Source organism: Castor canadensis, chromosome 9 (genome assembly GCF_047511655.1).
Source record: "Castor canadensis chromosome 9, mCasCan1.hap1v2, whole genome shotgun sequence".
NCBI lineage: Eukaryota > Metazoa > Chordata > Mammalia > Rodentia > Castoridae > Castor > Castor canadensis.
The window spans coordinates 117,603,753-117,619,887 of NC_133394.1; the positions used below are offsets into that span (position 1 = coordinate 117,603,753).

The 16,135-nt window shown below is 30.8% G+C and overlaps 1 protein-coding gene across 2 annotated transcripts in view; it reads left to right on the plus strand.

Annotated features, from left to right (window-relative positions):
* Gabrg1 (gamma-aminobutyric acid type A receptor subunit gamma1) overlaps positions 1–13,185 on the plus strand; it is a 65,264-nt gene extending 52,079 nt beyond the window's left edge. For both annotated transcript variants that reach the window (XM_074042328.1, XM_074042329.1), the window contains one exon: positions 8,509–13,185. In XM_074042328.1, the coding sequence (XP_073898429.1) occupies positions 8,509–8,778 (270 nt within the window). In that variant the 3' untranslated portion in view covers positions 8,779–13,185. The remainder of the gene's footprint in view (positions 1–8,508) is intronic.
* Positions 13,186–16,135: the final 2,950 nt, after the last annotated feature.

Below are 16,135 nucleotides of genomic sequence, written 5' to 3' on the forward strand. Positions count from 1 at the left end.
GTCCCTGATGGGATCAAACAGTGATACAAATTTTTCCACAAGTGGTACAGCTTTTGTACATAAACAGTTCAGATTTCTCTTTCAATTCTGTTTTAAATTAGAATTTGGATTTTTAACAAGTCATCCACAAAATTAATTTACTTTTAGAGATTAAGATCTCTCTTTAATGTTAAAATTCACCGGTGTTAGATTAGAAAGTCATAGTAATAAAAGAGATCTTTTTGTTTTGTTTTTTGCATAGTTATACTCCTTTACTACCCCTCCCCAATAACATAGTATTGGGAAATTTTATATTGATCAATTCATATATTAAAATTGATTTTAATCACTCTGATCTACTAAGGTACTGGATGATTGACAGTAATTTCTTTCTCTTATATCAACCCAATCATAATATCTAATATTTGAATTTTCCAGGAACTACTGCAAGCATTTTACATGCATGATTTCATTTATGCTCTGAACAAATCTATAAACATGAGTTCAGTGATTTGCAAAAGGACAGCTTACCTCATATAGTATCTAAGACTCAAATCCAGGGGTTTTTTTTTGGTAGCAGAGTTCAATATTTTTAACCTTTTTTATTTGCTTATTCTCATACTCAGAAAATTAAACTTTTAGTTTAACAAAAAGACACTTCTCTGTTGATTCTGATAAATACTCTCAAAGCAGATGTGTTTCAAAATAAATAATTGAAGCCTATAAAGAACTGTTATCCATGAGTGTCAAGCTTAAAATGCTAACATAAGTACAATGAGGTATGGAGGTTTCCATCCCAAAAACTTTGTAAGTTTTAGGATTCAATGTTTTTCCCCCCCTCCCTGTTTTTACCATTAGTTTCTTTATAAAACTTGCCAGCACTTTTTGATTATGTTACTTTTCATCTTATTTTTCACGGAGCAAAGCCCAGTATGCTTTGCTTTGATTCCCACAATATTTCAAGAAAGGAGAGTACATCATTGGCAGTACAAAATTTGAGAATTTGCATTATATAGTCAATCAGCCTGTGACTCTTTCAACTTGACTTTATTTTAGCTTATCCAGAGGATAAAGTGTGGTCCTTTCAATGGACAAGTAATCAGAAGAAAATAATGTCAGATTTAATATTATTGCTAAATTTTTAGATGAAGGAAAATGAAGATTTTTCTACCATTTTCCTGTAATAAAAGCAAGGCAATCACTGTAAATTTCATTTCACCATTTGCTCATCCATAACTGTTTCTAATTTTCACTTTCAGAAACTATTATTGGAAGTGTTTAGTACAAACATAAGTAACATTAAAAGCCAGGCAATGTACCATGTCACGTGGATTTTATAATGTCATTCTAAATATATATATAACATATGTACTATTGTTATGACCACAGCTCTGCATGGCTCATTTATTCAGGAGAGCTGAAATATGGGAAAGCAAACTTCAAAATTATGATGCTATCAATCACAACCTGCACACTGGACTTCCATATTCTAAGCACAATTCCAGAACAGTTATTTAATAGGCTATGTGTTTATTCTTTAAAATTTAGAATACGGCTACTGAGGAGGCAGAGAAAGGAGATTTGTGGTTGGAGGACAGCCCAGCAAAAATTAATGAGACTCTACCTCAAAAAAAACAAGCAAAGTGTTATAATGCTCTCTGTAACCCCAGCTACTTGGGAGCAGAGTTAGGAGGATTGTGATCCAAGGATGAGCCAGCCAAAGCGTGATGCCATCTACAAAACAAGCTAAAAAGTAAAGGACTGGGTACAGACTCATGTGGTATAGAGTATTTGCCTAGCAAGTACAAGACCCTGAGTTCAATCCTCAGTAAGTTCAAAAAATAGTAATTAATTATAATAACAATAAATTAGCATAAATACCAGGATACAAAATCCTAAAATAATGAGTAAAAATTAAATGATGGTTTTGAAACACTACATGGTGCTAGCAATAGTTCAACTGATATTGTTACTGACTACTTAGTTGCCAAAAATATTTTCATAAGCATTCAAAGCAAAATGCTTTAGGTTTTTATTTTGGATCAGTTATGTGCTTTATGAGCTCTTTCAGTATCTAATGGTGCTTGAAAACATTGGATCAGTTTTCAGCTGCATGGTCTTGCTTAGGGAGTAAATAAGAATGTGATTTTCTGAGGAACAGACAGATGTATTTGTGTTGCCTCATGTCTTCCACTTACAGCCTATGGAATCCACAATTTTTTTCTCTTCCATCCAGGAAAATCATGGGCAATCTAGACTCAGAGATACTGCAACATCTTATCCTTAACGTGTTTTAGTTGTTTGTGTTTTAGTCTCCTCCCCTTTCTCTATTTCTTTCTCCTTCCTTCCATCTCCCTAATTTCAACAAGAGTCTCAAAATTCTGAATAGTTTGAAATCCAGCATTTTCTCATTTTTACTTTCAATTATTTATGGCAATGGTCAGGTCAAGATCAATGACCTTGGTTGGATTCACTGAAGGTTCAACATGTCTGATATAAAGCAAAACTAAAATCCCTTCTTTCCATCTGTTCTGTTTAATTAAGAATCTAAGAATGTCCTGATTTATTTCCTTTAGGTACAACTGATATTTGAACACAACAGATTTTTAGCTTCAATGAATTCTTTAATAAAACCATAAATTAATAAAGATGGTCTCTACCTTATTATCCACATCAAATATTTGTCTTTCCCCCTCCCTCCTTCCCTCCACCATTCCTTTTTTTCCTTCTTCCTTCCTTCCTTCTCATCTTCCCTTATTTCCATCTTTCTTCTTTCTTTTTTATTGTGAATTCAATGACATTTGACTTGCTCCATATTTTCATTCAATATGCATTTCTTTCTTACTATTCATTAAGAACATGATTTAGGTATGCATGGGTCAACATTTACTTCTAAGAACATGTGAGAAGTTAGGCTAAGTAAGTTGGACAGTGGAATCAAGACTCTTTATGGAAGAGGTAGCAGTTATAGAAATGTAATAGTAGTTATCCAAATGTTAGCAAATACTAGCTTTTCATATGAAACTTGAATATTAGCTCACAGGCTATCAGAAATCTCAGAAAACTATATGATGCATAGATCAGGTGTACTTATCTGAAAAGAGAACTTTCTTAGTTTTAAGCTTTCAATCTGGTAAAAACATAAAATAATAGAAAATTATTTCACCAACCATGAATAAGGTAATTTGGAGGCAAAGAGAAATTGAATGTGTCCTTTGCTTTCAGAGATCTGTAATTTTAGTTATGGGGAAAAAGATTAGAAATGCAAACATAAGGTAATAAAGTACAATATAATAGTTTAATATAAAAATCAAAATTAATCAAAGAGGCTGTGAGGAAATTAACATTTACATGGGTGGTTTTTCACTCGTTTTCAGAGGTAAAATTATTTTCTACAGTGAATACAATTAAGATATGTTTTTAAGAGAAAAGAACATATTTCTTATTGCCACATAAGCTTCTTCTTGAAATAGACGGTTACCACAAAGCCTGACCCAGCCTAGCACCCATGACAGGCTTGAAGCACCATGAAATGTAGTCTGTGAAACATTAATTTAACAGGCACATCGTGTTGAAAAGAGGCTTTGGTCAATGTGGGTTACAACAGAGTGAAAAGATTCTTTTCATTTGAAGTGCAAATAATTCATTCATAAAGCATGCAAACTAATTCTTCCAAAGGAAGTTTGGCACAAAAAAAAATCAGAGAAAGTGTAACATTTGTTGAAGTAGTTCTTTGAAGAACAAGTTTCAATTTTCCGAGGAACAAATTAAAAAGACCATTTAAGGCAGAAAAAGCAAGTAAGCTGAGTTGAGGCTTACAGATGAGAATAAAATGGAGAGCAGCATTTATGTCCCAGGGTGTGATGTCCTGCCACTGGTCAGGTTGATTTAAACTTATATAGGCAAAACAGAATTTAAAATCCAGTATCTTAATAGAACTAAGTACATTTTAAATGTTCAATAGTTACAGGTTGCTGATGGATTGTGTATTGGACAGTGCAGATATAGGACATTTCCATCACATAGAAAGTTCCATTAGACAGTGCTTGTTTAGACAATGAGAAACTTAGAGAAGAAAATAACCCATGTTCAGGATAGAAAAGTGGTTTATAGCCAGGTTATACCATTACCAGTGTCATTCTAAGAATTTATATTTTGTCTTGTCAGCATTTCTCAGCAGAATGATATCTTTGCATTTATGTTCTTGAAAGATAATTAGAAGAAATAACAGTGTGTACTGGAATGACAAAACAGGCAGGGAGAAAAATGTGGATACTATTGCAATGGTTCAAGAAGTAATATAGAGTCAAAGCCTAAGTAATAAGGAAATGTGTGAAAGGGTTTTCCTCCCCCTCAAAACCCTACCTCACAACCTCTTTTTTGCAAAGTTCATGAAAAAGCATCCATTTGTCTTTCAGGGTATGAATCAAAATAACAAAAATTGTATAATTATAAAGATTTTTATTATGAAATGCCATATGGGAAACTCCTCAGAATGATTCTATGATATTGTTGAAATGTGAAATAAAGTGAAAAAAGGTAGCTTATGTAATTGCAAAAAGCCTGCGGATTATGGGATGTTTTCATCATTTAATGTCAGTTGTAGCAATGCTTCTCTAGAGGTGCCTAGATATCACCAATAGCTTTTTTTCTATTTTGACTTCTTAACAAGATTCTTTCACATTTCTCTTCCTATGGCAAGCACCATAGCTGAAAGAAATCAGATTAATCATTAAGTAAAATCCTCATTAAAAATAAACTAAATTTAAACTGATAATAGTGTGTGCATGATCAAAACAAATGAGCAAAAAGGAAAATAATGTACAAGTGAAAAATGACTATCTGCATTTAGCACACTTTATCTCAGTTTAAAGAATTCACAATAGTTTAACCATTTCTGGTTTTACTTTTCTTGGATTGTTGTCATGATATTTTTAATTCTTGGTGTGCCAAATTTCAAGTTATCAAAGATAAGATAAAAGAAAATAATAATTAAGATAAAAGAAAAATTAACTCTTTGGTTTGAAAGAAAAATTGTTCTTTATTTTCTCTTTTTTAATCCTTCAATAATTTATCTTATTATTAATAATTATATTGGCTAATTAAAAATTAATTTTAAACTCTAATTTCACTATTGTGACTAATTCTAATACCAATATGATTATTATTATACATAAGTAAACTTTTTCTTCTCTTACCTGGAGCTTTTCATTGTGCTTCTCAAATGTAAAATATTTCTTAAGGATCAGTATATTTTGCTTTTTTTTTTTTTTACCTCATTACTTAATAGTCTTTTGTTTTATTTCTAGATGATCTGGAAATGGCCATTTAACTAAAACCACATTCTCTGTTCTACTTAACATTCCCATTCTTCCTACTTCAGACTGATCATCTCTGGAATTTGAAAGGGAAGAATAGCCTTTGCCCTCATGGTTCAAGAAAAATTTCTTTGGATTTATTTTTCCATTGACCTATTTTCATCTGCTCTATGATTTTAACAAACTCAATACAAGTGTAACACACATATTCACAATTCTTCATTACCAAAACCATCTCCTGTCTGTTTTTAATACTAAAATATATTTTGTGATTTCTCAATGGCTTGATTGATACTTAAAATTTCATAAAAAAGTGGTGGAAAGAGCCAGTACTTAGGTTGGCATTATCACTGGTAATGTTTGAATAAGTAATTAATAATAGTAATATTAGTCAGTGCTTCATAATACTAATAAGATGACCTAATGTTTTCTATTCATATTTTTAACATTTGATAGCAGTAATAACATTTTACAACTAGGAATTATATAAATTCATACCTATATAAATAAAATTTATTTTTAAATACCAATTCATTTGATGTTAGTATGTCTGTGCTTAGAATATATTTTATGTATTTAGTTATAGTATAAATATATAAGTAATATAGTACTAGTTTATAATTAATGTCGTATTTAATATGCAATTAAACATTTATATTTAATAGCAAGAATGGGATTGATTGTTAAAATTTTAAGTTTAGCTATATTCTTAGTGATTTTTGATATAATAAAAATTAGTATACTCAGTAAATTGTATCAGTAGAGTAAGCCAATACATTTGTGTTGGTTTTCTGTATTATTTTAACTTATTTATTTTTTCAATATTTGTTGTTTTGGAGGGCAGCCAGGTTGGTGTAGTTGCACTTCCAGTAAAAGTGGTGCAGAATAATTATATTCTTCCCCTTAATCATTGGTTTCCAGGTTAGAAGTTTGTGTGTCAACAGCATTTTATTTTATCGATATTGTATCAGATTTTTGGCTATTTTTCTCAGCATGTATAAAGTGTGTTTGTTTTCACTTTTGTCATTAATTGAATGGTACTTTCTTTCACTTTATGAATTTTGATTTTTTTGAGGAAGGAAAGGGCAGCAAGAAACTGAAAAATTATCAATGTGTTATTGCAACAGAATCTCCATGATTTTGACCACTGGAAATTAGTCCATTTTTTAAGTTAATGACTTGCATTTTTCTCCATTTCTGGGAATTTTAATGTTTAATTTTCCCCCTCATGCACCATTGATATCTTCTAACAAACATATTTCCAATACTGGAAGAACTGAGTGACAGAGGAAATGTATGTTTTCTGCTATATAAGTTGCTAGCTAACCAACTTATATTTTAATAATTTTCCATTCTTATTAGCATATGGAAATATGCCATTCAAGTCTATTAATTCATACCATGTTTATGCATAATTTTTTTATCCACTAAAATTAGGAGTCTACTCTGGTATCCTGAAGCATCATCATTAAAAATCCAGTCTTTAACATTTGATAATATACTGCCTCTGCTTTTCATAATTATCTAGGCAAGTGCAGTAATGAATTATTTGTGTTTAGAGCATTAATCCTTAGCTCTAAGCTATACATTTTGTTTAAAATATGTACATTTTCACTTGAATGATGTTTTATCACTATATTTGACTATTTGCTTATTTTCACATCAACTAAATTTTAGTATTTACAGGATTATTTTTTCTTGTTGTGGTTTAGAATGAGTTTGAATAGAGGTCTGAGCTTTAAGAAATTCTCATTTTTTTGTTTAACTTAGGCAATCATTTCCAAAAATTATTGAATTTACATCGCTGCAAGATATTTTTTCAAATTTTAGAATGAAAAAAATAAGCATTTACATCAGAATTAAGATTAAGTTAAAACAATTTTTATAATTTTGGCATTGTATTTTGTGTTTAGAGTATAAAATCTGACAAAATAAGTTGTGAGGTTCCTAGCTTAGATACCCCTTGAAATATGCAAAAATTCTAAACTCTAAGGAATTACTAAAACTGCTGTCTTGATGCATATTCTACTTGCCATTTTATTCAAGAATTCATATAACTTTTTCCAGTTATATATATTTTATTAGGCCCAGGTTTTTGCTGTTGTTGTTATTATTATTACTATTATTATTGTGTGGTTTTTCATGCATTTCATAATTGACTGTGACATCTTTGTCAGGGATTGGCAGTAACAGTTGATAGTAACAGCAACAATAAGCATTATTTACTGACATCTGAATACTTGCTACATCCACCCATTTAATCATCCAGCCTGTCTACAGTATTGTTATTGTAACTTACACACAACAGTAGTCTCAGAGGCAAAAGAACAGTCACATTTCCTATTCAAGTTTATATACCTCTATTCAGCAGGCTTAGATGCTTAGCCCAAGCTTTTCTGACTCTAAAGTGCTTGCTTTAATCTTCTGTAGTATTCTGGCTTTGCCTGATTAATGATACTTCCAAAAACTATTTTTTATCATTTTAGTATTCAGAACCTTCTATCATAAAAAGCTAATTTAATGTGTCCCAAATAGCCATGATGGAACAGAAATCTTTCTACATAAGTACAGAAATTTACTCACCACAAATGTCACAAAATCACATGTTAATGCCAGGTATGAGGATAGTTACACTATTAGAATGATCCAAATTTTCAACACCAATCATTCCCCAAGGCAAATTTTTAACTTCTGCACATCCTGCCTCCCAAATACAGGGTTTTACACTTATATACTATTACAAATCTCACATTGTTTTCTGTCAATCACAACTTCTCAATCATTTCCCACTACCAAAATGTATGTACCTTGTTATGTATTCTCACTTAAAAAAAAGACATACAATAACATATTTATAGTGTTATAAATTTTTTTACTGTACAGTTATCATAAAATAGTAGAGTTCATTTTCATCTTAGACTTAAATTCATGGATGACATAATTTTCGTGGAACAACTTTCTACAGGTATATAATGTGTTTTATTTCAGAGACATTTCTCTTTTACCTAATCTTGGAATAAAAGGAAAGTTATGTGCTACAAAATAAATTACGCACAAAATCAAAAGTACATTAAAATTGAAAAATGCTTGATATTTTGAAATCAAGTTTAGTTTCATTACATATTGGTCTCCTAGAGTTTGCCTTGAGGGGAGAAACTGATCTTTCTTTGTGCAACTTCTTTGTCTCAAAAACTCATTTATTCCCTCCCAGGCATCCCCTGGTGTCCATGCTGGATCCACTCTAATTCCTATGAACACCATTTCTCTGCCTCAAGCAGAAGATGACTATGGGTACCAGTGTTTGGAGGGCAAAGATTGCGCCAGCTTCTTCTGCTGCTTTGAAGACTGCAGAACGGGATCCTGGAGGGAAGGAAGGATTCACATACGCATTGCCAAAATTGACTCCTATTCGCGAATATTTTTCCCAACTGCTTTTGCCCTGTTCAATTTGGTTTACTGGGTTGGTTATCTTTACTTATAAATTCTGTGACTAGGCTGCAATGATAAGAGGTCTGACTGAATCCAATGTAATGTTGTATTTCAGTAACATGAAGTTTAAATTTAAAATGCAGAGAATCCAGAGGTTAGATTCTGTACACTATTGCAACTGTTTTAAGGCTTTCCTAGGTAAATAAAACTTATTAGCTGTCAGAGTATACTAAAATGCTGGTATATATTTTTACTTTACTCTTTCCTTTATTTTTCTTATATGCTTTGAAGATTTCGAATTTTTGAGTTCTATGACACATATTTTAAAGATGAAATAATCTTAATACATATTTTATTTATATATAACTAGCATTGTTGGTAATGAGACTAATGTTTAATACTTATGTAACAGTGCTTTGCCTAGAAAAGTTCTTCACCTGATTTTTTTCTTGATTTTATTTGTCTTCCCTATTTGGTGTACAGCTTGTTGAAAGCATAAAGCCATGACTTCCTTGCATTAATTCCCAAGATGTTTTACTCCCAAGAAGAAACTAACTTATGTTATAAGTTAATTTTTATTGTGAATTGACAATATATAATTGCATAAATTTATAGGGTAAAAATTGATGTCGTGATTTATGACTACAATGTAAAATAATTAAATCAAGCTAGTTGGGAATTATATACAGTATATGAAATGGCCTAGTTTTATCTGTCATTTAATCCAGTCCATTTCCCGATGCAATAGTAAACAGAATGCTAGCTAAAGTTAGTTTGAGGATTTACAAATTATGATGGAAACCACTAAAGTCATTTTTTTCAAAATGTAAGGTGAAAAATATTTAGGAAAAATATTATATTTAACCATTTTATTTTCTGCCTTGACACATTTATGAAGAATAGAGAGGTTAACATTGAAATGTTAAAATGTACCAACACTGAAATTAAATCCAGAGTTAATGATAATTTATTTTCTTTTTGTGTTATAAGAGTACTGTATTTCTTAGTTAACAAAAACATTAGGGAAGAATGCCTGTATTAGCTGTGTATTTAAAGAATTATCTGTCAAGTCATATTGAGCATAAGATCTTAAATATATGCTATTACCATTTTTAAGCAAGTTATATTTGGGAAATTTAGTCTTGTTCCACATATTGTCTATTCTACCTCTTAATTTCTGGAAAAAGAAATTGCAATACATTATAAATTGTTATACTTTCTCTTCTGGAAAATGAGGGAAGCCTCAAAAATCATGTTAAAGGTAGAGTTTTGTCAGAGACATCTTTAATGAAGTGTGGGAGCTCTCTAAATTCCTACAGACAGGAACAAAAAAAGGCCCAAGTGTCACTGTAGGTAAACCCGATTGTATCACAGTTACCAAAATTTCACTTTTGTAGAGTAGAGTTAAATTTAGGCTTCAAGGATTACCAACCTATAAGTGGTTTGATGTATCAATTCTTTGTGCTATCACAAAATTTGTGACAAATCATCAAGGTCCAACAGTAGATAAACCTCAGAAATTGTTTCCATTGTCAAAAGAAATCCTCAGGTTGGAAAATTTTATGATTAGGGGAAGCCATAATGTATGTATTTGACACTCTAGTTTTTATTGTGACAGTTACTCCAAATGGTCTGTGAATACCTGGGTGACACTCTGGTTTGGATATTTTTTTTAAAACATACATATATTTCACTCTGGGCTCCCCAGGCAAATTGAATCACTTTCACCGTACTTCTAAACCTTTGGAAAAAATGAGTAGGACTGGGATGATAATGACAAATATCTGAAAACTAGGCTTTTTTAAAAGGGAGAGTCAAATTAAATTTTGTCTTGTATATATTTTCATTTATAGACTATTCATTCGTTCATGTTTCCAACATTGAATATTGGTGAATATTCTTAAGATGAGCATTCATTTAGGGATAAAATATCTAGGAAAGTAAGAAAATACTTCATTAAATTTTTTATGGCTAGTTCCAGCTGTGAGCTATAGCTTGCTCACTTTCATGGGTCAGTTTTGATTTGGGGGCTTTTTCAATTGTATCTGAGCATGACTGCATTTAAAAGCACTTAACAATGCTTGATATAAATAACCTTGATGTCTCTCATTGCTGTTTTATTAACTTGGCTTTATATGGTGACAATATTTACATGTGAAAATAAACTTGGTAAAATATGAGAGATGCATTTCTTTATCCTTGTACGTATTATCAAATAAGCACTTTGTTTCAAAGACAGTGATTTACTTAAACATTCAGAAAAGAGAGGTATCCAAATCTTTTTATTTCTAAAGATAAAAGTAAAAAAGGTATACGTCCATTTAGATCTTTTTCAAGAAATCAAACAGAACTTATTTTATGAGCAAATATATCCAATTCTTAAATACTGATATGTTGGGGAAATATTTTAACTCCTCTTTTTTATGGTAATATTTTATGTATCTTTGAATTGCAAGAACAAAATTAGGATCACTCTAAAATTCCAATAATGTCAAGTTATTTAAGAGAAAAAGTGATTGGGTTATCTTAGAATTTAGTAGGGAAAGGGAAAAATTCCCCCATAAATCTAAGTTTAGAGTTTTGATATAAGTAAGAATAAGAGAATTCATCGAGTAAAGTTTAAGTTAAAGAGAAGCTTCAGAAAGAATTTTTAAAACTGATCCACTCTAAACTAGAGAATTGTAAATGTGGGTGAATATAGAAACAAATGCCAGGGCTTTGCCATTAATTTGTTCCCAGGTAGTGAAAAATAGACTGTATTTTTCTTTAAAAACAGGAGAATTTTGAGGGCTGCACTTTTGCACCAAAAAAACCAAATAACAAAAAAACAACTAGTAGTCTTTTAACACTAAGGGCCTTATAATTGTAAATATGAAATTGCATTTCAAGTCAAGTCAATATCTTTTGACTAAATGCTTTATATACTTTGATCATTCAAGAGAAGAACTTTACATAGGATGACTCATTTGAGTAAAATTTAAACTAATAACTGGAAATTGAGTAAATTAATAACAAATGAGTAAATATATACATACAATTATCAACTTTCTATGCCAGTACTTATTCTCACTTTTGCAAAATTTGCAGTAGCAAGAAACCACATTCACAAACATTTCACTGGTCTTCCTAATGGGGTTGAAGTGACCTACAGCCACTTCACGACTGTGAACCATTGTGCAAATAATTTCTATTGAGCTATTTCTCTTTCCATCATCAAATTAGTTCAGATCCTCAGTGTAATACCACGGAAGTATTATGTTTCTGTTTGTTATCCTTTGTTGTTTACTGTTAGGGTGGCTTTGCCAGGATACTTAAAAATTACAGAAAAAACTACCAATTCTTTGTTAAAGACATTTCAAATGGAGTTTCCAAGCACGATTGATCAAGTTGTTCTAAGAACTGTGAGGTCTGTTCTGTCTTTTTTGCATTTGCATTTTGAAAGTGAGGCAACCTAATTCAAATTTTTAAACACTAATTTAAGATATTATGTTTAAGATATTTTTCTAGATGTAGAGAAAATATAAAGGTGAACTCTCAAGGAACAGAGATTCAGAGAGGTAAGAGGATTAGTTATCCAATTTATGAAAGTGAGATTTCAATTTTAATTTGAAAAAGTGAGATTTCTAAGGAGTTTTAATGAAAAAAAGTGCTTAGAGATGAGAGTTGCAGTATCAATGCTTCAGTAGGTAAGGGGACCTGAGATCACAATTTTAAGATGATAAAACAATTTGAAGAAACAGAAACAAAAGCTCCATTTTAATTGGCATTTAAGATTCTATAGACAATCAAAAGTGAGGCTGGAAAGATAGACCTTTCTATGTTGGAAAGGTAAGAATAAAAACTTTAGGGGTCTAGATGATATTTAAAACTCATAAAGTGTTCACAGAGGTATTTGAGAATAAAAGAGTCATTATTAAAACTGCAGTAATTTTTAACTTGTTGGTATATGATATTGGGAGTCAAAAAAGTAAAAAAGCTACTACAGTATAGGAGGTGGGAGGGGATAAAGATCAGGTATCAGATAATAGAAGTTTTCAGTGGAGAGAGGGAGAGATAGTTTTCAATGAGAATGAAAAGTGGTGGACATTAAGTTTTGATTAACAAGCAATATTAACCAAGAGATATGTTGTGTTTAAGGGTTGTAGAGTAGGGATCTTGTATTGAATAATATTTTATGTGTATGAATAGACAAAAAACACTACAAGGAATATCCAGATATATCACAATCTTGTTTGCACTTTAATCCAATGTTTATTTTCTAGTGGTATATATATTGTCTACATTAGGAATGAAGAAAAAGAGTAATGCTTCAAAGTATCAATCATAGGTGATCTGTGAATATTACTATTATTTTCATAAATTCTGTTCCTTTTTATAAGGTTTTTCTTCCTAGCCAAGAAGTACTTACATAAATACACACACACACACACACACACACACACACACACACACACACACATGCACATATTTGGACCAAGAGAAGAAGAGAACATAGTTTTAATTAGAAATGGGACACTGTGGGACAGCCAAGTCCAGGAAGTTGACATTGGTTTGCCAGTTTCTGAAGTATCTCAAATACATAAATAAAAAATAGATAAATTTTTGCTCTTAGGCAATGAAATGTTCACAGACCCTTTCAGTCTGTGAATAGTAAAGATTGTGACAAGTGACAACAAGAATGCAGTCAAATAGAAAATAACAGTGAACAGATCTTTAAGACTAGTTTTATCTAAATGGAAATAGATTGGGTCTCAATAAATCCTCATAATAACAGTGATTTCCATCCATCAAATGTACATAGTCACTTTGTATAATAAAGTTTTCTGGCTGTGATTATAGTGGTATCAGTTCTGCTTCTGTCTCATTATTTTGAAAAGCATTAGTAAATGTGTGGCAAAGGTATTTCAATTTTTCAAAGTATTATGTATATTCATGATACTAAGTACAATATAAACCCAGTAATTGTTATGAAATAAAGAGTTTCATGTTATATTCTCTTAAAATGTTTATTTTTTCAGAGTTTTTCATACAGATGTTTCTCTGTATAAAGTATGGGAGCATGACTTTAGCATTGAATTTCTAATTAATGTTATTTCACATTTTTCAATTCATAAATTTAATATGAGTTTCTTCTTGACTTAGTTTTCGAAAAGAATTTACCCACACAATGTATGCACATGTGAATAAATGAATAAAAAAAAGAATTGAACTTAAGAGATCAGATAAATGTAATTCATATTTATACACGATTTTTACTGCTAAAACTATGAATTTCTGGATTACTCTTACACTTTGCAACTTCACTATAATCTGAATTGCCACTCTTTCTGAGATGAATCAAAGACACAGAAAAAATGATGTAATTATTTAGAATCAGCACCCAGAGTGTCCTTCCTAAATAGCCAATGTTACCAGAAAGTCTTCTTTCACTTGAGGAAGTAGTTACTGAAAACAGCTGAAAGTCAGAAAATCAGGGAAGAAGATATGTTTCCACCTTCTCCCTTCTCTGCCTCTGAAGTACAATATTAAAGAATAAAGTCAATGATTCTATATTGGGTGGGGTCCAACATTACAGATACATTCTTTTCATATAAATCTGAAGAAAGTAGAGGGAGACTTACCCTTTCTGGCAAACCTGCTCTGTACCTGGAACCTTAAAAGAATTACATAGGAATAATTTCATCTTTGAGGAAAGGTGCTTCCCTTACCAGAAGGGAAAATGGAGGCTCAGAATAGGAGAGTAATCCTCCATGTCTATATGCCTTTTACCTAAATTTGATTTTGGATATACAGACCCTTTATCTATCAATTACATAGAACAATTCTTACGGTAAAATGATTTCTCTATTCCAACAGTAGAACATGTTTACTTCATAAAAGCAAAGTAGGGACCTGAATAACAACCCACTCCATTTTGTTTAAAGCACAAAAATACTGTTATTCAGTAATAACATTAACAGCATCATCTTCATTGTCCGTTGTTTGTTATTTCCAAAGTGGATTTTCTTTCAGCTGAAACATTATAAACACACACTAAAAATGCTTTAAAAATATCCTATCTATCTATCTATCTAATCAACTTTTTAGAAAAGAGAATGGCAAATTCCAGCCACAACATTGGTTATGGGGACACAAATACATCAATTCATTTACACATTATCTGTGGCTGCTTTCCTGCCATAATGACAGAGTCCTGCAGGTGCAGCAGAATCAAATGGCTGATAAAGCCTAAATATTTACTCTCTAACAATTTACAGAAAGAAGTTGGTCAATGTCTGTTTCAGAATAATTTCATTATGCCAGTTAAACAGAACCACATGTAAAATATACATTTTCTTAATTTTTAAAATTTTTTACTTAAAAGATGTAGATCTTAGCTCAAGAGAGTTTCATGTGAAGTAAGGTAATTAATGGCTCTACACTGTACTTAAAACTCTTATTTCAAAGACATGTTTTATAAAATATGGAACAGAAAATATTATAAATCTGTTTGGTTCATTAATACAAATTCTTGATTTACCAACTTGTTTCAGTGTTATTTAAAATAGATGAGGTAGGCTATAGAGATTGGTTCTTCACAACCCAAATCAACACAATACTCTTTAAGTAAAAGATAAGTGATAAATCTAAATGTTAGTAATTTTAATGATTTCCCCTTTTGAGATAACAAAATTATTTCTTTATTAAAATTGTTTATGTCAATAATAATCTTGTATTTAACATTTTTCACTGCACTAAAAAACCACACAGCCTTTTGTGAATAATTTCATTGGAATAAATATTTAATTCACCTTGCACATTACTCATGTGCTGTTCCTATGCGTTTCAGTTTGTGCATTTCAATTATTAAAATTTATATTTCAAATAGCTATAAAGTACAGTTTGTTTAAAAATGTACACTCTGAATAAAGTAGGAGAGCTTCTTTAAGTTAATATTATAGGGTAGGTGAGTTTAGTTATGGTGTGCTCTACATTTGCCATAAATCAAATATCTGAATATTAATTAAGTCACTATTGAAATATTCTTACACTCATAATAAGGTTTGGATTTTTAATGTTTGCAATTTCTTATGTTCAGATTAGTGTGCTAAAATTTCAATTCTTCTTGCTACTGTATTTTAAAAATATTAAAATGTGAAGTTTGAAAACCTCTACATTAATATTAATAATTAATATTGCCTTAATTATTGATTTCAAGTGATCATCAGCAAAGCCTACTTAACAGGAGGGACCAATATTAAACAGTCCATTTGACAAACAAAAAAACATTGAGGCACAGAGCTTGGTTACCTACACACCATTTCATTTATAAGATTCAAGTTTGCTTATAAATTCTGTTTATGATACAAACCCCAGGTTTGGGGCACATTATAAAAAATTTAGCATATTTATGTCACATGGATAATCCC